The sequence below is a fragment of the Nycticebus coucang genome, chromosome 23 (assembly GCF_027406575.1).
Source record: "Nycticebus coucang isolate mNycCou1 chromosome 23, mNycCou1.pri, whole genome shotgun sequence".
Classification (NCBI taxonomy): Eukaryota; Metazoa; Chordata; class Mammalia; order Primates; family Lorisidae; genus Nycticebus; species Nycticebus coucang.
Window position 1 is genome coordinate 7,719,249 of NC_069802.1, and position 22,625 is coordinate 7,741,873.

Genomic DNA, 22,625 nt, shown 5'->3' on the forward strand with positions numbered 1-22,625 from the left:
TTCGCCTGATACATAGTACTCTAAAAAAATTCTTACTGTTATGTAAGTATTACTCAGAACCTGGTATGAAAAAAGTTAATACGTTAATCTGACATGTATTCCAAATAATCCTGATAATAGTAGAAGCTATTATTATTGGGGCAAGATGGTGCTCTGAACAGTTTACATGAGTTATGATATATAGTCATCATAGCTGTCACAAAATTAGATGCTAATATAATTTGAGATATAAGGATAGCTTCTTTGACAAAATGAGCAGAATTCTGAACACTTGTTGTTCCCAAACCTGAGGTTTTTTAAGTCCTTCACATCCTCTCTCCCAAATAGGACCCCTGTGCTTATCCACTACAACAAACCCCTTAAACGGTCCAGTTGTAGCTTCTCAAACCTTTACGTTATCAAAATGTTTTCTTTTTTGTCTCTGATTTTTATCAAAATAAATAACATATTTATAGTATTGCAAGTGTTTTATTATAAAATATTGGGAATAGACGATTCATTCTCATGTTAGAATTAGATTCCTGGTTGATGACGTTTTGGTGGATCAACTTTCTAAAGGTATAAAATATGTTTTCTTTGGGAGCGTATTTTTTGTCTGCATAGTTTTTGTATGCATAGTACAAAGTAAATTATAATTGATAGTCAGGTTAGAATTATAAATACTTGATTTTTAGAAACTGAAATTATTGTTATTGCATATGAGCCTCCTAAAATTTGTCTTGAGGAGGCAAAATGATCTTTCTGTACACGACTTTTGTCTCAAAACCTCATTTATGTTTTTATTCAGACATCCCCTGCTGTCCATCCTGGATCCACCCTGATTCCGATGAACAGCATTTCTGTGCCGCAAGGAGAAGAGGATTATGGGTATCAGTGCTTGGAGGGCAAAGATTGTGCCAGCTTCTTCTGCTGCTTTGAAGATTGCAGAACAGGATCATGGAGGGAAGGAAGGATACACATACGCATTGCCAAAATTGACTCTTATTCTAGAATATTCTTTCCAACAGCTTTTGCCCTGTTCAATCTGGTTTACTGGGTTGGCTATCTTTACCTATAATTTCCAATTCATAGACAAAAATCATTAAGTGTCACTAAATCCAATATAATCTTTTCTACTTCAGTAACATGAAGTTTAAATTTAAAATGCAAAGAAACCAATGGTTAGAATTTGAATTGTATTGCAGTTATTTTCAGACCTTCATAGGTAAATACAGTAACAATTTACATGAAAGCGATTAGTGCAAAATGAAGCATATTAAAATATGATTATATATTTTTACTTTAATTTTCTTTAACTTACATCCTATTATATTTTGAGTTTGTATTTTCCATAATCCATGTTTTTTAACATCAGTTTTTTAAATCCATATTTTAAAGATGGGATAATTTTAATACATATTGTATTTAAATATAATCTATATTACTCGTAATGTGAGACTACTATCTAATATTTATGTAGTAATTTTTTTTCACTTACAAAAGGTTGTCAATTTAATTTTCTTCTTGCTTTTTATTTGTATGTCCTGTTAGGAATATAGTTATTTAAAATCATAAAGCCATGATATTCTTGGATTTATTTCCAAGTTTTACTCCCAAGAAGAAATTGATTTATGTTTAAATTATCAATTATAAAAGACTTATGCAAAGGCTGATTTTAACTGTCTTGAACCCAGTACATTTTCTGACACAATATTAAATAGAACTCCAGTTACATATACTTTGGTGATTTGCAAACTTGATGGAAACCACCAAAGTCATTTTTTTTTTAAAGTTGGGTGAAATCAGGAAAACTGTTAAATTTAACCATTTTATTCTCTGCCCTAGAGCATTTACAAAGTATGAAGAGGTTAACATTGAAATGTCAAATATACCAAACAAATTAAATGCAGAGATAAATTATGACTTTTTTTCTTTCTATAAGATTGTGACAGCTCTTAAGTTAACAAAACATTAAGGCATTGAAGAACACTGGTTATACTTACTAATATGGTTAAAGAATTAACCATTAACTTTTCAACCTGAAAAGTTGAGCTGCAGGTCATATTTAGAATATTATCTTCAGTCTGTATTATTATCAATTTTATACCAGTAATTTTTGAGGAACAGTTTTAATCCTAAAGGTGTCAGGTATTACCTTTTCCAACTTCAAAGTTCAAGACCTAGTCAGTTTATGTCCTTTTTCTATTTAATCTTTTTTTTTTTTTTTTTGCAGTTTATACCAGGACCGGGCTTGACCCCACCACCCCCGGTATATGGGGCCGGCACCCTACTCTTGAACCACGGGCGCTGCCCTACTTAATCATATATATATATATTTTTTTTTTCCCTTTGTCGCCCTTGATAGAGTGCTGTGGCATCATAGCTCACAGCAACCTCCAACTCTTGGGCTTAAGCGATTCTCTTGCCTCAGTCTCCCAAGTAGCTGGGACTACAGGCGCTTAATCATATTTTTAAAAATGAGGTTTCACTCTGTCACCTGGGCTAGATCACAATGGCACAATCAGAGCTCAATGCAGCCTCAAACTCCTGGGTTTAAACAAAACCAGGCAAATTTTCTTTTTTGTTTTCATTTTAAGAGATGGAGCCTCACGCTGTCACTGAGCCGGGAATGCAGTGGTGCAATTATAGCTCACTGTAACCTTGAACTCCTGGCCTCAAGGGACCCTCCCATTTCAGACTCCTGAGTAGCTGAGATGACAGCCAGGAGCCACTGTGCTCAGCCCTGTGAGTTTTACAAGTATAATATAAATTGTTATAATATTATTTTTTCTAGAAAATCGGAGCAGCCTCAAAAATCATGTTAAAGGTGGCTTTTTTGTTTTTTTAGAGGCATCTTTAGCGAACATGAGAATGGGAGCTCTCTAAATTCTTAGAGGCAGGAATAGATAAAATTCCTTGTGAAGTCTCAGTGTAGACAAAGCCTGTCAGCTAATGGTTTTTAAAATGTCCCTCTTGTTAAGAGGAGCGTTAACTGTAGCCTTTAGTCATTCAAATCCTGAAAGTGGTTTGACGTGTCAATTGTTTATAGGAACTCAATAGTCACAACCTAATTTTTTGGATAATCACCACAGTCAGCTTGGCAACAACCTTTAAAAACTGTTTCCATTGCCACGAGCAACTGTCAGGATGAAGAATTTTATGACCACAGTCTGTCTTCAGGTTTGAGAAGGAAGCTCTCACCTGGGCACTGGATATTCTAGTTTTAATGGGACAATTTTCCCCTAAGATTAGTGGATACCTGTGAGGCTCCAGCATGATTATACTTCTGATTTCTGACTATATGGGGCTTTTCATTTTAATTTAAATACAGTTTACTATGTGTTCCCAGCTAAATTTTTCACTTTGTCTATAAGTCTTTGAAAAAATAAACATGGACTGAATAATAATGCCCAACATCCACCGACACTGCTTTTAATTGAATGCAGAGCCAAAGTAAACATTGGCCATGTACATATTCACATTCAGGCGATTCGTAGTACATTCAGTTTTATAATATTGAGTCATGATCGATATTCTTATGGTAACCATTCATTTAGAGAAAAATAAAAGGTAAAGCACTCAAGAAGAAAAGACCACTAAAATGTGGAATGGCGCTTTTCCTGTTTTGAGCTGTATCCTGCTCGTTTTCATGGGGCAGTTTTGATTTGGGGATTCTTTCAAGTGTAACTGAGCATGACTTAAAAAACAAAAAACGACTTAAAAATGCTTGATATAAATAGCCTTGATTTTATCATTCGTGTTTCATTAACTTGGCTTTAAATGCTGTCAATATTTACAGGTGGAAACAAACTTGACACAAACATGAAAGATGTTTTTCTATCGACATTCCTTGTATATACCATTAAAACAAGCACTTGGTTTTCAAAGCAAGTGGTATTTTGAACAGTTTTATTTAAATATGCAGAACAGAGAGGTGTGAAAATCTTAACAGTTTTTAAAACACAAAATGAAAAGGTAAAAATGCACTTAGATTCCTTTTTTAAAAAATCAAATCAAGCTTATTTCAAGTAGGATGTAGTGCAATGCCTTTCCCTCTACTCTTCCAAATACTAGTTTTACCATCTTGAGGATGGTTTTAGAATCTTTCTCTTTCCTCAGGTGAATTATACCTTAATTTATGAGATTCACTGGGACTTGAATTTCCTGGATGCTTTAAATGTTTTTACATAACAGACCAAAAAAATGTGGATCTAAAGGATGTAGGGATGACTAGAGCAGATGGATTTGAGATCAGTTGGAAAAATGGTAATTCACCTGTAGACTCATTCTCTGAGTATGTGACCAGGATCTAGAAGTTCTAGGGGAAGTGTGATGGACATATTTTTATTCTCATAGATTTATGGTTATATTTGGTTTATCCTCAAATTGCATTGTCAAAATTAGCGCTCACTTGAAATTAATTGCTATCATGCAAAATAGTTTCCAAGAAAAAAGTGCATAAATTACCTGAGAATTCAGTAGGGAAAGGAAAAAATTCTTTGGTAGATGTAGCTAAATGTAAAGTTTGATGTAAGTGAGAATTAGACAATTGGTTGGATATATTTTAAGTTAAAGACAGATTTCATTAAAGACCTTAAAATGTTATCAACTTCAAATCAAAGCATAGTAAATGTGTGTAAATATACAGGCAATTGTAAGGGTTTTTTTCCTCCCATTTGTGCTCCTGTATTCTGGCATTAATATAGCATCATAAAATAAACTATATATTTTTCTTAAGAATAAGAATAACATTGAGGGCTTCCTTGTTGCCAGTGGTTCAGCAGACAATCACACAGCTCATACTGGTAAATATAAACTGTTTTCCAGGTCAAGATGTTGTAACAAAATGCATCCTATTCTTTGCACAAAAGACAAGTTTCAGATAAGATTTGTTAGGGTAAAATTTAAATCAATAACCAGAAATTGAATAAACATAATAAATGAATAAATACACAGATAGAATAATCAAAGTTCTATGCCAGTGTGTATTTTTAACCTTGTAAAATTTCTTGTGACAAGACACCGTACCCAAAATTATTTCATTGGTCTGAACACCTGGGATGAAGTGACACAACAGATACTTAATGATTTAGCTTTTGTCTTACTACAAACATTTTGAAGATAATTTCTAACCAAGCTATTTTTTCTTTACATCATCAAATTCGTTGCTTGTCATGATCATACCGTATGCGGCCACACACACTTGCTATTATATTTCTGTTGGTCGTTCTTTGTTACTTTTTATTGCTAAAGAGGCCAAGGGTGACCTCTGTTCAGTTATTAAAGCCATTACCAAATTTCCATCAAAGATATGCCAAATGCAGTTTCCAAACACCATGGGCCACATTCGTGCTGTAGGGTAGGTTCTGCCTTTCTGTGTGTGCATTTCGGACACAAGGTAACCTAATTCAGATATTTATGCAGCAATTTCTATGTAAAATGGACTGTTCTAGATATAATAGGGAATGTCTAGATTAACTCTTAAAGAATGTATACTTTAGTGAGACAACAGGAGTAATTATAAAATTTAAAAGAAACTCTGGAAAGTTTTCATGGAGGATATGTTTTTAAGGATGACAGCTTTAGGATTCAACAGGTGAAATAAACAGAGATCACAATTTCCAGTTGGATAAACAGTGTTAACACTTTAATAAACAGAAGTTAGGGCAAAAAGTAAAATTCCACCTTCGTTGGAGGGGAAGATTCTTAGAGAGACAATCAAAGTTAGAAAGATAAGACCAAGAGGCAGGAATAAAAAGTGTGGGATGCTAAGTGATAATATAAATTCATTAAGCATTTACAGAAATACTGGATTGCAAAAGAGCCACTAATAAAACCGTAGAAGTTTTGTCTTAGTGCTGTGTGATGTTTGAAGCAAGAAAAGCCAGCTAGGAAGCTACTATAACATAGGAGGTGAGAGGGAGTGCAGATACACACTCTAATTACAGAAGTCTTTATAGAGAGGGGGAAAGATAGCCCTGAATAAGAAAAGTAAACTGGCAGACATTAGCTTCAATTATGAAGCAATGTAACTGAGACACACGGTGGGTCAAGCAAAAGGAATAACACATGTTTGTGTGTGAACAGACACGAAAACACTATTTCTCAATGTATGACAAGCTTCTTTGCTGTTGTATTTTCATCCAATGCTTATTTCTTTTCTATTTGTTTATTGTTTTTTTCCTACATAAGAGATAAAGAAAAATAATCTCTGAAGTGTAAAGCATAAGGTAATCCAGATTATTATTATTTTCAAAAGATCTGTTCCTTATTAAAAGGGCTTTCTCTTCAAGCAGAGCCTTTTTGCTTTCTAACTGAAAATGAAAATCAGAAAGAGACGAGAAGCGTGACTAGAAACAGCGGACTGCTTCCATCCACAGCTGCCTGTTCCTAGCCAACTCTTCATCAGCTGGGTTTCTAACTGTGAATAAAAATACTCCACTATGGGATCAAACAAATCTGGAAAATTGATTTCTGATCCTCAAACAATTTTTGGACTATTTGTCTCATAATAAATAGTATTCTTATCATGGGATAATGAAATGTACCTGGCTCCTTTGAATCTGTAACTAGCAAAGACTGTGATAACTGAAAGGCAGGGAAGCAAAAGCGCTAACCAATGGACTTCTAAGACATGATTTACCCGGATGGAAATACTTGGGGTCTTGACAATGCCCTGTAATTACTGTGATTTGCACCCATTAAGTCTGTGCGCTTACTCCGTATAATAAATTTCTCTGGCATGTGAGTGTAACGGCGTCTGTTCTCTCTCAGCCTCACCACGTGGAGAAGCCTTTGCGGCTTCTAAAGCTAAAGCTTCTCAGTCTTTCAAAGCATTCTGTACTTTCATGACCTACGTACAAAATAAACCCCGTCACTTGTCATGAAGTAAAGAGTTACATTCTCTGAAAAATGTGTCTTTTTTTTTAGCTTTCCTACAGATATGTCCCTTTACCGTTGTGGAGTATATGATCATGTCTTTAGCATTGAGGTTAATTTCTGAAATATATTATTTCCCATTCTTTCAATTAAGAAAGTTAAGAATTTCCCCTTGATCAACAGTTTTGAAAATGAATTTATGAAATTTAAGTGTAATGGCGATGCATTATATTTGCTGCCAAAGCTTGAATTTCTGGCTTATTCTACCAGTTTGTGATCTTACCCTAATCTGAACTGCCAGATGCCCTTCCCCAGTATATCAGTGAGAGCAATGTCTACTGTTTAGGGTAAAACTCAGACCATTCCAAATATCTCATGTTATGAAAGAGAGTTTCCACTTGAAGAAACAGTTACTGAAGGAAAATTCAAAGCCAGAAATCAGGAAAGACGCAAATCCTGCTTTATCCACCTATTTCTTCCTGCCCTGTCACCACAGTAAGGTATTAAAAAAAAAAAAATATATATATATATATATATGTGATTCTTTTTTCAAGCCAAAAATATCAGATATGCTGTTTTCATGAAATGTTGAAAAAGGAGATAGAGAATTACAGTTTCTTAAGTACGTGCTATCTGGAACTTTCAATGTTTTACATACTGATTATTACATCTTCAAAGCAAAAAATTCTGTATAACAGACAGGAAAACGGAGGGCAAATATAGTAGACAGACTCGCAAAACTCATACTTGTACCCTACAATTAATTACCATTAGCTCTAAAGACCCATATCTTTCAATTACACGGAACTATTCTGACAGCGAGGTTATTATTCTTACTCCACAACTCCAGCCTGTTTCCCTCACAAAAGAGAAGCAAAGACTTCTCGCTTCCATTCTGTCTAAATCACAAAACACTACATAAGTCAGTAATAGCATAATAGCATCCTCTTTCTTACCTCTCACTTGTTATTTCCAAAGTCGATTTTAATTCAGCTGAAACATGTCAAATATAACCCAGCGTTTTTTCAACCATTTTATCTCATGGCACATTTAAACCTATAGTTAAACTTCCACGCCACACTTAAATTATGTTGATCCAAAAACAAACAAACAAAAGTAATGAAAAGAATATACTTACTGTGCTTTGAACTTCTTTTGAAAATGATTTAATTAATGATCTTTAAAAATTTTCGCAGCAGACCTAAGATCCTCTCACGACACACTGGTTGAAATCACTGATAAAACTAAACATGTTTTTTTTTTTAAAAAAATACTCCAATCAAAATATGGAGGATTGACCTTAGATAAAATGTTGGGCAAACTGGGATCACAGCAGCAGGCCCCTGCCACCGTGCTCATTTCCGTATTGTCCATGGCCGCTGTTACGCTGTAATATAATGCCACAGTTGAGAATGTGAGACAGGAATCAAAGGGCCTGCGAAACCTATTTATCTTTTTCCACTTTACAGAAAAGAAAACAAAGTTTTCCAATTCCTGTTTTAGAAGAACTTTACCGTGTTAATTAAAAATAATCACATTTAAAAGTGCATTTGCTTAATCCTTTTTTTCTTTTTTTGAATTTTAACTTTCCAAAGAAAAGGACTCGGTTGAAGAGAAGTTTATGTGAAGTAAATGCAATTAATTGCTCTCCACTGTATTTCCTACTCAACTTCTCTCAAAGCCATGCCCTCTTTAATAGAATCTGTGAAAAATTATTGTAATTCTATTTCACTAATGAAACTACATCCTTTTCATAATGATTTCATTATTATTTGAAGGAGATAAAGTAAGTTAATCTAGAGAGAAGGTTGTTGTTGGCGGTAAAATTGACACAAGATGAGTTAAGTAAAAGAAAAGTGATAAATGCAAATATTAGAGTAATTTTAATGATTTTTCCCCTTAAGACAAATAAAGTATGTTTTCTCATTAAAATTGTTTGTGTCAATTTAAAATCTTGCTTTTAACAACATTTTTTTCACAGCACTAAAATTCAAGCAGCCCTTTATGAATAATTTCATTGGAATAAATAATTCAGCTGGCGCATTACTCATGTGCTTTCTCTGCATTTAAGTACGTGCACTTCAATTATTAACATTTATATTTAAAATAGGCACAGCAACCATTTTGTTAGAAACTGTGTACTCTGAATAAAATAGGAGAGCTTCTTTAAGATAATCTTATAAAGTAGGTACATTTGGTCATGATACACAGTCAACATTTACAGCAAATCAAATATCTGAATACTGCCTCAAATCCCTACTGATTTTCCTTCTTTCTTACTAAAAATTAGGTTTTCAATTTTTAATTTATTTTTAACTTCTTACCTTTGAATCATCATGCTCAAATTTCCATTTTCTAACTGGCTTGTCATTTTAAAAGATTCCCATCACAATGTTAAAAAGTTGAAACTTTGCATATTGATCTTTAACGTGGCATTACTAAAAATCTTAGTTTATTGTTTTAGTGCATAATAATTTTTATATTAATGATCTCAGCTTGCCATTGTCAAAACCTTTGGCACAAGAGGGATCATTACTAAAGGTTCCCTATGACGAGCCAGAAGGCAGAGAGCAGGGCGCTTGGGTGACCTGCGCAGCGTGACACACATCAAGCTCAAGCATTCTGCTTAGAAGTTCTGTGTTTACAACACACCCTCCAGGTATCACAGCACATTGCAAACACCAGACTATTTACACCGCATGCATCATCCCTCCCATCTTCCTTGCTGTTGTCCCTTTAGGGACGACTGAGGCGGGTAAGAAAAATTACTCTCTCCCCAAGGGACTGTTGATGTGGTTTTCACTCAAGGTTCCTGAAGAAGAATAAGATGTTCAAATCCCATAATGTTTTCTTTCTCTTTTGAGAGAAGGTCTTGTTCTATCATCCAGGCTGGAGAGCAATGGTATCACTGAAACGCAAACTCCTGGGCTCATGCGACCCTTCTGAGTAGCTCTATTTTCAGTAGAGACAGAGGTCTTGCTGTTGCTCAGGCTGGTCTTAAACCTCTGAGCTCAAGCGATCCTCCCACGCTGGCCTCCCAGAGCACCGGGATTACAGGCACCAGCAAGCAGGCTGGGCCCACGTCCTGTAGTTTGAGGAAGGTTTAATAAACGCACAGTTTGGGGCAGCGCCTGTGGCTCAGTGAGTAGGGCGCCGGCCCCATAGGCCGAGGGTGGCGGGTTCAAACCCGGCCCCGGCCAAACTGCAACAAAAAAATAGCCGGGCGTTGTGGCGGGCGCCTGTAGTCCCAGCTGCTCAGGAGGCTGAGGCAAGAGAATCATGTAAGCCCAAGAGTTAGAGGTTGCTGTGAGCCGTGTGACGCCATGGCACTCTACCTGAGGGCGGTACAGTGAGACTCTGTCTCTACAAAAAAATAATAAAATAAAAAAATAAATAAATGCACAGTTTGCAAAAGTCTGGGAAAGAGTTAGGCAAGGCCCTGCAGAGCTTCCAGAACTCTGAAACTAATCACTGATGGAGGAGGTGGCGCTGAAGGACCCAAGGGGCGTTAAGGGAGCTGTAAAGACACAGCGGGCAAAGGGACGCGGGCAGGGAGCGCAGCCTTCCTGCCTCCCGGTTAGAGGACGAGGCAGCTGGGGAGGCCGGAGGGGCCCTTAGAGCAGCGTCCCCGCGTCCCTCTCCTTGCTCTGCTCTGCTGCTGGTGGTCCCAGCACCACACTGTAACAGGAGGCCAGAGCAGAGGGTGAGCGGGGGTGGGGGGGCTTGGTCACCCAAGTCAGCTTTCTAGGTCACAGGGCAGAGGGAGGAGGGGTGAAGACAAGATTCCGAGGGGAACGTGGAGATCCTCGGTGCGAGGCTTGAAGATGCTGATGGGACGCAGAATTTAAAGTTAATGCACTTTCTGGCCACATATTTGCTGTCTTCCTACCCGAGAAACGGGAGCGGAGGCAGCGGCAGGTGGTTCTGGGCTTCTGCCCGGAGTTGCGGGTCCTGTGACCTCGGCAGGGCCGGGAACCCTTGGCGAGCTCTACCTGGGCGATCCAAGAATATCCCTGGGTCTCTAGCTCCCTTCTCTCCCATACAGGCAAATACAATTTTTTTCAACATTGATGCAGTAAATTTCTAGACATATGTTTGTTTTAAGGGCAAAAGCTAACTTACTAGATTTTTTAAATTAACATTTGTTGCCAAAATTCCCCTTAAAATGTTTTTCTTTGTCTACAGTACACCCCTTCACCTCTTTTTTATTTTTCTTTTATAATTTGGAGAAAGAAAACCTGGGCTGAGACAAGATTGGGGTGTTCTGGAACTTCTTTTCTTGCTAATGTTACAACAATTAATTTGAGATACTTCATGAGTTTGAACAGTTTAGAATCAAATAAGAAAATAAACAAGCAGAAAAACTTGAACAATCTGATATGAAATATTTTGAATAAATAAATTGAGGGGCATATAGTTGAACTTTAATCCAGCTATAGCTAAGCAAAAGATAAATTAAGATATAAAAGATAAACAAATATAAACAATTACTAGGAGTTAATAACTTTAATTAAAGCAATGGTATGGTTGGAGGTACCAGAATATTCTGGAGTATATAAAGTTTATTATGATTTTTTTGGGGGGAATGACAGAGTCTCACTATGTTGCCCTGGGTAGAATGCTGTGGCATCACAGCTCACAGCAACCTCAAAAACTTGGGCTTAAGTGATTCTCTTGCCTCAGCCTCCCAAGTAGCTGGGACTGTGGGCACCTGCCACAACGCCCAGCTGTTTTTGTTGTGGTGGTTGTAGTTGTCATTGTTGTTTCAGCTGGCCCGGGCTGGTTTTGAACCCACCAGCCTTAGTACATGTGGCCAGCACCCTATCCACTGAGCTACGGGCGCTGCAGCTTATGATTTTCATTGTAATGATCTTTTCTCCTATTTTTTTTAAAGTCTCAAAGACAGTATTCATTGTTTTAAACAAGTACTTGAGCATTCTGTAATATTTTATACAAAAAAACTCCTTTAAAATTTATTTACATTAGCAAAAGACTGTGAGTGTATATTCCCTAAATCCTTAAATTCTTGACAATTATTCATTAGCCATTATCACTACTCATCTTTTCAGATTGTCTGAGACACCTCTGAACACCTCTTTGCCAATCCTCACCAGGGAGGGGTTGGCAAACTACACACATTGTGTGTAAGCCCTGCTTTAAAGGAATATGAATTCGTGGGTACACTGCAATCTTCTCGTCCATGGATAAAAGGAAGTCTTGATTGAAGGAACCGATTTCACCTGAAATTGTAACAATTGTTTTAAATTACATTACTTATCTCGTGGATTGTTTTATGTACAGAGATACTGGGTCAAAGAAATAAGGCAAATGGTGTCTAGGCTGGGCTTCTTTTGCTGGCCTGAGTCTTCTTACTCTGATGAACACTGTTCTACACCTGATATATATCACAGAACACAAATGCAAAGTCCTTTTTCATTTTTACTTGTCTCTTGATACCAAAATGGAAACTTTGGTACATTTCATGAGAGAGTTTACGGAAAATTCTAGAATTAATAAGATGATCATGCATTTCAACTTAAATTTGATAGAATTTATTTCTCAATTGGATGTATATTTGTTCATCACCTTTCTCTATGGAGGTACACACACATCCCCCCCCACCCAAGTGAGAGAACGGTCACTAATCATTATAAAGCAAAGTAACACAGTATGTATTGAGTTTTTACTGTGTGCCCAGAATTATTTAAAAAATGTCATCAAGTTTTGATCAAAATGTACTGATACTATTACTGGTACTGCAACTGAATATTTACTGCATGAGCACACCATGGTTACTTCAATTCTCATTTAACCATCTTTGACAAATAACTCTAACAACAGAAAATTGAAGGCGACACATTGGAATAACTAGAGTGGGGATGGGAGACATGTTTTACTATGAGGCTTGTGAGAATAGCTTTTGAGAATGAAAAATGAGGGGGTGATAAAACACAATATGACAATAAGAAAAAATAATAACAGCTAGTGCACTGTATATATACTATAATATATTCATCAGATAAATGAAATGGAGAGTAGATGATGGGCAGATAGATAGATAACTCTTCTGCAGACTGGATATAGATGAATGGAATTAGGAACCATCATAATAGTTACAAAGTCATGTTATGGATAATAGTAAAAAAGAGGAGCGACTTTGAAACAATGCGCAAATGAAATCAAATATTAAACTCTCCCCTTGTTTTGTTTTACCATGGAAAAATTATTTAAACTTCTAAACTTTTTTTAATCTAGAAATTAGGGCTAACATATATTACAGATGATTTTTTAATTAAATCATAGCTGTGTACATTAATGTGATCATGGGGCCATACACTGGTTTTACAGACCGTTTGACACATTTTCATCATGCTGGTTAACATGGCCTTCCTGGCATTTTCTTGTACAGATGATTTAATAACTGTAACTTTTATATAAATATTTGGCATTTTGCAAGTGCTTCAAAACTGTAGCATCTCCCTCTAATGCTTAGGCGAAGTAAAAGACATGTATGAAAGAGAGATTTCTTGAAATAATGACTTTTGAATCCTCAACCGTAATAACAAGCTGCACAGTTGTAGCAGCTGAAAATATGACTGAATGTGGAAGCCCAGTTTCTAGTCCAACTCCCTTGGTCACTGGCCGTGCAGCCCTGGGAAGACTGCTTAAGCTTTCTAAGCCACATTCATCTCGACTGTAAAACACAGATAGTAATAATAACCTTGACGATGCAGGAAGTGCAGCAGACATCATGAAGTGAGTGCTCACTGAAATATGCACAGGGAGATCCCTAAATCCTACTATTCACAGTGGAAAACCCAGACTCCTTAACCTACTCAAACATCGCTAGTGACATGCTACTACCTTCAATATTATAGGCTCCTGAAAACTTTCTTAAATGACAGTTTCCTTGAGATATAATTCAATACATTTCACCCATTTAAAATGTACAAATCAATGGCTTCTGTGTAGTCACAGGTCACAGATATGTACAAACCACCACCCCAGTCAATTTTGAAACATTTTCATCACTTTAAAAAGAAACCCCATGTCCTTTAGTTACCACCATCTATCCTGCACCCCCTGTCCTAAGCAATCACTAAGCTACCTCCTGGGTAAATAGGTTCGCTTATTCTGAACGTATCATAAAAATGGAATCAAAGTATGTCAAATGGTCTATAAAACCAGTGTATGGTGCCCCATGATCGCAACCATGTACACAGCTATGATTTAGTAAAGAAAAAAAAGAAAAGAAAAAATATACACACAGCCCTCTGGCTGTTCTCTACTCCAGAGATAAAGGAATGAAAAAGTATTTGTCTTCTCAAACTTTCTTACCATAAAAGGCAATCATATGATCCAGTTCTTGTTAATGAGATATAAGAAAGTGCTTAGGGGGTCTTTTCGTTAAGCTTTTTTTGGTTGTTCTTAAGGAACCTGCGAGGATGATGTATGAAATAAATCCTAGTGTTGTCAGCTTTTGGGCTTCCCCTGCGTCTTCCCTGAAATGCAGACGTAAGTCCTGAGGGGAACAAAAGCGAATGTTTGGAAAGACTATGGATCCACTGCTGGTTTCCATGCAAACCTTATTCTGCTCATCCGGTTCTTGTACTGATGCATTAAAAAAACCCAAAACTGTTGGTTGAAGACTCTGTCACCTTACTGTAGCCATTAAGGAAGCAGATGGAGGAAAGGAAAGCAGTTAGCAAGGTGACTTGCCTGAAGCAAATTATTTTTAACAGACAGGCGCACTTCATTAAACTCGCCACTCGTAACATTGCCTTTACTATTCTACCGCGTTGAGCATGAGGTGGAAGAAGCATGTGTTAGCATCAATCTACATTTGAATCATAACCCAATATTTTCATCATTCTCTTAACCAGTAAATACCATGAAGAGCCGATTGCATTACAGGTTTTTCAGTTTGTCCAAAGCTAATTCCAATACCCCGTTTCCCCGAAAATAAGACGTCCTCCAAAAATAAGACCTACTTACAGGAAAGATAAGACATCCCCTGAAAATAAGACCTAGCGCATCATTGGGAGCACACCTTAATATAAGACACGGTCTTATTTTCGGGGAAACAGGGTATATTCTGGTTACTTAGTGGAAGAGGTAGGAATGCAGACATTCAGGAATGGATGGGAATCTACGGTAAGAACTTTCAGGGAGTTTCAAAAATTCATTTCTAGTATAGATTGTACTGTTGCAATAAAAAAAAAAAACCTGACATACATCTGGTTCGGACTATTTTGATGAGGCTTAAAATATCTTGGGGGAAGTAGTGGGTGTTTACCATATGCTGAAGCCTTAGTTCATTGATTAGTTTATTGAGCCGTGCTGACTTCCTAGTGTAAAGTTGATTCATTTTGTGATTCATCATAGGAAAAGCTAATAAGAAGCTGAAATGCTTTTTCTACTGGCCTAGAAAATGTATGTTTCCTAATGGTCTTTAAATGGTTTAATTTTCAACCGTGACCTACATTCCTTAAACTATCAAGACGAAAATTAAAATAACATTTAAACAAAAATGCCATATTCAATGAAGTAAAGATGTTTCTGGCTCTTTGAAAGACACACCAATCCTATCATATGCCCAGAATTCCATTATTTGCTAAATGAGGTGTATGGCCGATTGTGTTCCCCAGAAATTTTTGCAACCATGTTTCTCAGTGCACAGTGTTCTTAACTGTGTGACCTTGACCTTCCTCCTGTTAAAGGTCAGATCAATGTTATTTCCTTCTAATCCCAGTAGGCTCGTGACTCTGCTGGGTCTAATGTTATAAGCATTCCAACGTTAGATCTTAAAAGGTAACACGACCTGCGTCTGGTTCTCTGGGGGCGGCTGGCCCTGCAACCTCAGTCGCATGCTGTAAGGAAGCCCCAAATCACCCTCACAGACAGGTCACAGGGGGAAGAAACGTGGAAGTTTTCTAGCCGTCAGCCCAGAAAAGATCCCAGTTGAGTAGAATCAATTACTAAACATGCAATTAAAGGTGACTCAGAAAATTTCCACCCTCGAGTATTCAACCACCACTAACCTTCTGATTTTCCCTGCTGAGCCCCCTCACATGATGGAATCAGGAGAAATCTTCCCTACTGTGTCATATCTGAATTCTTGACCTGTAGAAACTGACCTTATTAATCTGACTGTTTCATGAGGTAAGTTTTTCGAGTACTTTGTTAAATAGTAGCAGTAATCAATTTGCTGCTTTTCTTTTCTTTTGAAATTAAGGATCTCTGAGTGATGGAGCCCAGGTTCCTTGAGTGATGAAACCCACTTTCCTTGAGTAATAGCCCAGGTTCCTTGAGTGATGGAGCCAGGTTCCTTGAGTAAACAGTAACTATAACCTATATAGTTAAATCATTATGTCCCTCCAATTATGCTGAATAAATGAGAACTTTGTGAATTCATGAAATACATATTTATCCCTTAATTTAATATCTTCTAGGCCAAATAGGTTACTTAAATATGTAATTTCTGACCTAGCCTAGCCAAGGCTTAACTGATCTGGTTGAATCGAAAAGTATACGTCCTAACTAAAGGCATTGAAATGATTTTTCTTTTACAATTCAGGGAAAACATGTGCATAGGTACCAAATATTTGCTGTTTCTACCTTCACAATTAATTTCTCTCTACCTATCCTGCTGCAAACTAGGGAGTACCCTCTTCATTATTTCTTCTAAATTTATAAATTGGCCCAGTACTGTGGTTTTTCTGCTTCCACTCTTGTTCACTATAATCAATTCTTCACACAGCAGCTTAAATTATATTTTCTTTTTGCTTCTATTCATAACAAATTAAATTAGTTACTTATTTTTCAGAAAGCCTTGTAATATCTGGCCTGTCAAAATCTACAAGTTTTAGTGCCATTTCAAAGACCCTAAGGCATTCACAGATATGAATCTTAGGGCAACATGTTATTTCTTCCTAGACTGCTCCTTCCCCTATAATTTGTTTTTCTAGTTCTTTCTTATACTTTAGATCTAAGCAAAATTGTGCTCTTAAGGAAGTATCCTCTGATTAACCTGTAAATGTAAAACTCCCCACAACTATTCTGACCTCTCTGTCTGACAATGTGATCCCCAATTAGGGTACTTATTATAAGCACTATCTTTTATGAATACACACACACATTTATAATTTATGCATGCCTGTCCTCGGTGTTAACTGCATATGTTAAGTCAAGGGACGAAATAGGTACCACATAAGAAGACAATTACTTAAAAGAGTCATTGAAATAATGGTCCAAGAGAGAAGTGAAAGTCCTAATTAAATCCTGATAGAAATATAACGTTCACATATATATGTACAAATGTAAGAAAATTATTTGAAAAAGTATAGAACAAAACATATACTTACATTTAATCAAGGAAATACATGATATTTAATGCTCCACAGTACCAACTATCAGTTCAAACAAATAAGCAAAACAAACACAAGAAAAGCCAGAAGTGAGAAAAGTAATATAGAAAATTATCAATTGATAAACTATGAGTTGAATTAATAAACACAGGGGATAAATAAAAATATATATACATGTTCTTTGCCCCGGTCTCTGGACCAGAGCTCCTAAAACTCTTCAGTTTTCTGAGATAGAGGGGTGCCAGGCGAATCTTTTGTTTTAATATTTGGTCTCTGCTCTGGTTCCTGACCCAGAACTCCAAGACGTTTGTAATTCTTTGTGTGCTAAGACCATTTGATATAAAGCTCCTAAATTGTTTTGAATTTCCTGAGTGGTAGAAGAATTTTTTCTACAAATGAGGTGGTTCTTGGTGGGTTCCTGGATGGGGACTCATCACCAGAAAGAACAAAACATGATTATTATCATCACGTAACTTTTAGCTCCACCTTCCTTTTTCCAGAGAAGGAAGAGGGATTAGAAATGGAGTTCCTGATTCACCAAGCCTACCTGAAGAGGCTTCCATAAAATCCCTGAACCCTGTAGTAACTTCCAGATTAGTGACCACATCAAGCCCTGGGAGGGTGTCACACTCCACCACCACAGGAATAGAGACTCCTGTCCTCAGGGAACTTCCCAATCTCACCTTCTGTACCTTGTCATCTGGTTGTTCATCTATATCTTTTTTATATCTTTCATTAATAACAGTTAGTCCAGACTTTACCTTGCAAACACAACGTAACTAATCGTGTGTACCCTCATACCAACCTGAAATAAAAATTAAATAAATAAAATAAACCAGTAAGTGCAAGTAGAGTGTTTCCCTGTGTTCTCCGAATCCCTCTATCTCCAGAGAAGAGATACTAGAATTCGTGCTTATGGTCAGTGGGTCAGAAATGCAGGTGGTACCTAGCGCGGTGATGACGGGTGTCAGAAGTGGAGGGCAGTCTCGTGTGGCTGAATCCTTGATCTATGGAACCTCATGACATATCCAGGTAGATAGTGTCAAAACTGAATTGAATTAGAGACATCCAGCTGGTGTCAAAAAGGATTGTGCACGAGAGTGAGAAAAATACTTCAGTTTTTCTGTCTCTATTTAACAGGTAAGCCATTAAAAAAATCAAAATTAAAAAAACTCACAAAACAGGTAAAAATGAAGATAACTAATGTAACTAAAGTTGAAATGGAAGGAAGATGAGACATCAAATAGAGTAGGACTTGAGCCATCAGGAGAATACTTTGCACAATTACTCAGTAGTAATGAAGCTCCCTGGAATACCCAATGTAAAGCCAGGGAAAAAGGCACTGGAGCTAGAGAAAGTTAACTGTGAATTAGTTCAGTATTTTGACAAACAGAATAGAAATAGATGTTTAAAACCATTTAATTTGACTCTAACAGAAATGTTCTTTTAAAATATGAAAAAGAAGAAAAACCAAGAAAACTACAGCCCTGTTGCATTAATGTGTATAAGGAATGCATTTTAATGTCAAACTCCAGCAAATACAATTCTGCAAATGTATTTCTGTGGCTGTATATTACCTTGGTCTTCTGAAATGACAATCCGAGAGTGTGCTCAGCAATATCTCAGAGATGCTCCCTGAGACGTAGGTTCAGGGAGCATTTTCCTGATGCTAGATTTGCATTTCCACAGGCTGAATATTTGGTATGACATATCACACATGTGAAAACTTGAAAGAATATTGTTTGCTCAAGGGCTTAGAAATAATACATGTGTTATAGTAATAGATGGGCTCTATTTTAATAATTCAAGGAAAATAACAGTTAAAAAGTGATTTATTTGATACATCCTTGAGGAATTTTTTTTTTTTTTTTTTGTAGTTTTTGTCTGGGGCTGGGTTTGAACCCACCACATTCGGCATATGATATGGGGCCGGTGCCCTACTCCTTTGAGCCACAGGTGCCACCCCTGTTGAGGAAATTTTTATCATCATTAAAGAAATATCAAATCAAGTAATGTGATGAAAGAATAGGTACTAAAGAATTTTCTTTTTCTTTTGTTTTTTCCTTTTTCTTTTTTTGAGACAGTTTCACTTATTAACCCTCGGTAGGGTGCCATGCTGTCACAGCTCACAGCAACCTCCAAATCCTTGGGCTTAGGCAATTCTCTCACCTCAGCCTCCCCAATAGCTGGGATTACAGGTGCCTGCCATGACGCCCAGCTATTTTTTTGTTGCAGTTTGGCTGGGGCTGGGTTTGAACCAACCACCCTCGGTATATGGGGCCGGCACCTTTCAATAAATAATTTTTGTAATTTATAAAAATTAATTTCAAGTTGAATATATAAGCTTACATAATCTTTCTCTTTATTTTTCTTTAAATTTCATGTAGGGTATGTAGGGTATTTTTTTCACAGTCAGCTTGAATATCATATGAACTGTTTTAAAAGAACTCTACTATTTGAAAAGTTCCTGATTGGAGATAGGGGACGAAAGTAGGAAAGGAAAACACATGAAGAAGAAAATTCTTGACAACCTGGGCTTAAACAGTGACAATGCTCGACGCATTTTTAAAATTTCCAGTAGCCATCTTGAATGTTATATATTGAAGATTTTAATACTAGAGTTATCAGTTCAGGTTATGTTCTTGATAAATGGCAGAATTAATTTTGAATTTAGATTAATCTTGTAGCAAAACCCATAACCATTTTCTTTGCTTTAAACCACATGGTATTTTATTTTATTATCACCTCAAATTTGCGCTTATGTGTGTGTGTGTATTTAGGCTTCTTTCAAATAGAAAACAATCTGAGAAATGTCATTACTTCTCATTTAAAAGCAAAATAAATTAACACTAAGTCACAGAAATACTAGGAATGCTGGCTCTCGATGTGAAATAGTAATAGAAACATAATGGCTTGTTTTTCTAAATGATATTGTTTTATAGTAATATTTTATTTCTAACTTACTGAAATACCACAAACATGAACACATCATCATTTCAAAAAGACATTAACAAAGTAATAAATTGAAGCCAGATTGCCCTTAGGATTAATGAGAATAGCTATTAATGAAATAATGATTTAAAAATATCATAAAAGTTACAAGGACTTTTAGCAAACTTCACATTTTCTGAGAATCTATAAAAATGGAAATAGCATGAGTGCAATAATCACAAAATACTTGAGGAATCTCACTACCGTATTAATTCCTGTTTAAATGAATTGGAATCTAGCCATGCACAGTTTCTCATGCCTACAATCCCAGCTCTTTAGTGAGCTGAGGCTCAGTAGGATTGCTCAGGGCCCTGGTTTAAGACCAGCCTGGGCAATGTAGCAAGAACCTATATATAAAAAAAAAAAAAAAAATTAAAAAAAAATAAGAAATCAGCCAGGCATGGTGGCACCCACCTGTAGTCTTTGCTACTCAGGAAGATCTTTTGAGCCCAGGAATTCAGGGTTACAGTGAGCTGTGATAACACCACTGCATTCTAGCCTGAGTGACAGAATGAGACGTTGTCATATAGATTGAAATCTAAATACGATTTCTTTGACAAGCCACAAAAATCAAAGAAACCAATAAAAATTTTGTTCTTTCTTTGCCTCCATCAACTTTTTCACAGATTACTTCTAATTTTTAATTCTTCTGAATATAAAACATCTTCACTCAATTCTCAGCATTGAATTTTAGTAGACATTTATCCAACAGTATACTAGCCACTTTCAAGTTTTAAATTTTTTTTTGTTGTATGTTTTTGTTTTGAGAAACCTTGACTACAAATCTGCTAACAGTCCTTATTTGGCATGTATTGCACCCACTGTTTTTATAGCAACCAATATTAAAAAGAAAAAAGGTTTTATTAAGGCAAAAACAGCGGACTATCTGTCTACTCAATCAGATTAAATATTCCACTCCAGTTCCCGTTTACCGGTTCCAGCACAACTGGATACAATTCAAAAATCTGAATCTCATTTTGAATGTCTGAATCAAATGTCCTTCCAATACCTGAAAAACCATCTGTTACTCATTGCTGTTTCATGAACTTATTCCAGGCACAGCATGATGTCTATTAGCCCTGAGAATTAGAATTGGAGTCACAAAAACCAACTTTCAAAATTAAGAACAATCAAAGAATTTTAAGTATAATTGATGTTATTTATAGTAAAAAGTTGACCTCATCTCACTGGAGGATCAATATTTTTTTTTCATTTCTATTACTGGATTCCAAAATATAGAAATATTTTGTCCATTCCTTTAACATAATCTCTTTGAAATAAATACAAGAGACTCATCTTATGAGAGAATTTCTTCCTTGATGTATGTGTGATGGAGGTGAGGTGTGGGGGAAAGTGCACATTGTGAAAGTGGGGATCTCCCAGACGGAGAAGATGACGTGTGAATAGATAGACGAGAGATCTGTCATTCGTAATGCCAGGGAAGGACGAAGACAGAGAGCCGGAGAAGACAGAAAAACAGGTGATGTTGGGTGTCTAACCTGAGAAGGAAACTGAAAAAGAATCAGGTACGAAGACTCTGGAACTGCAGCACAGCTCAAAAAAAAAAGGTGGGCCAGGACAGCTAGGAGTCCTCAAGTCAATTTACCTGTTAGAGAAGTGCTGGGCCTCTTACCAATGGCCATGATTGTTGGTCCTTACCATGCTCAACCATTACCTGAGTATAACTTGCATGAAGTGTGCCCTCAACCCAACATTTTGGTAGTTTCATAGGGGTAGCAGTTAGGGTTATAGGTCAACTATAGGTTGTTGCTGTATAGGTCTACTACAGCAGATCCTGGTTGGGCATTACCAGAACTTCCACATACAGGTTTCAGCAAGTTTTCTGAATGAAAGGTTTAGCAATCAATAAATGTATAGCTTATTACTTAATTTATACATTACATAGCTTTGATCTTTTTCTTCCCCTCACTTCCAATGATAGACCATTCAGGTCTTCATTTTGTCTATAAGGCATGAAGATTCTGCCCCAGTGGTTTATGGGTGATTACAGGTGCTTCTGACCATTCCAAAGCAAAGTGGGTAAGAATGTTTTGGAACACATTTTTCTAATATCTAGTGGGTAAAAGGAAGGCAGAAATCCCCTACACTACCTACACTAGAGATGTCAACTGTCGCACCTGCCACCTTTGGGTCTTCTCCACATACAGATATTGGGAAACAGAAAGAACTTCTTGATCCAAATCCAGATGTTCTTTTGAATAAGTTACAAACCAGGATGATTTTTTTTTTGGAAAAAACAGTTTTGAAAGTACAGCTCTTACTTTAGGAACTTTGAATTGAGAAACATACAGAATATTATGTATTCAACAGTTAATACTGAAAATATAAGATTATGATTCAGAAATGAATCCCTCCTGGCAGCACCTGTGGTTCAGTGATAGGGCACCT

The 22,625-nt window shown here is 36.5% G+C and overlaps 1 protein-coding gene across 1 annotated transcript in view; it reads left to right on the forward strand.

The window, feature by feature from the left end:
* The window catches only part of GABRG1 (gamma-aminobutyric acid type A receptor subunit gamma1), an 81,739-nt gene extending 74,896 nt beyond the window's left edge, over positions 1–6,843 (forward strand). Inside the window, exon 9 of the mRNA XM_053578110.1 lies at positions 788–6,843. Coding sequence (XP_053434085.1) covers positions 788–1,057 — 270 coding nt within the window. The 3' untranslated portion in view covers positions 1,058–6,843. The remainder of the gene's footprint in view (positions 1–787) is intronic.
* Positions 6,844–22,625: the final 15,782 nt, after the last annotated feature.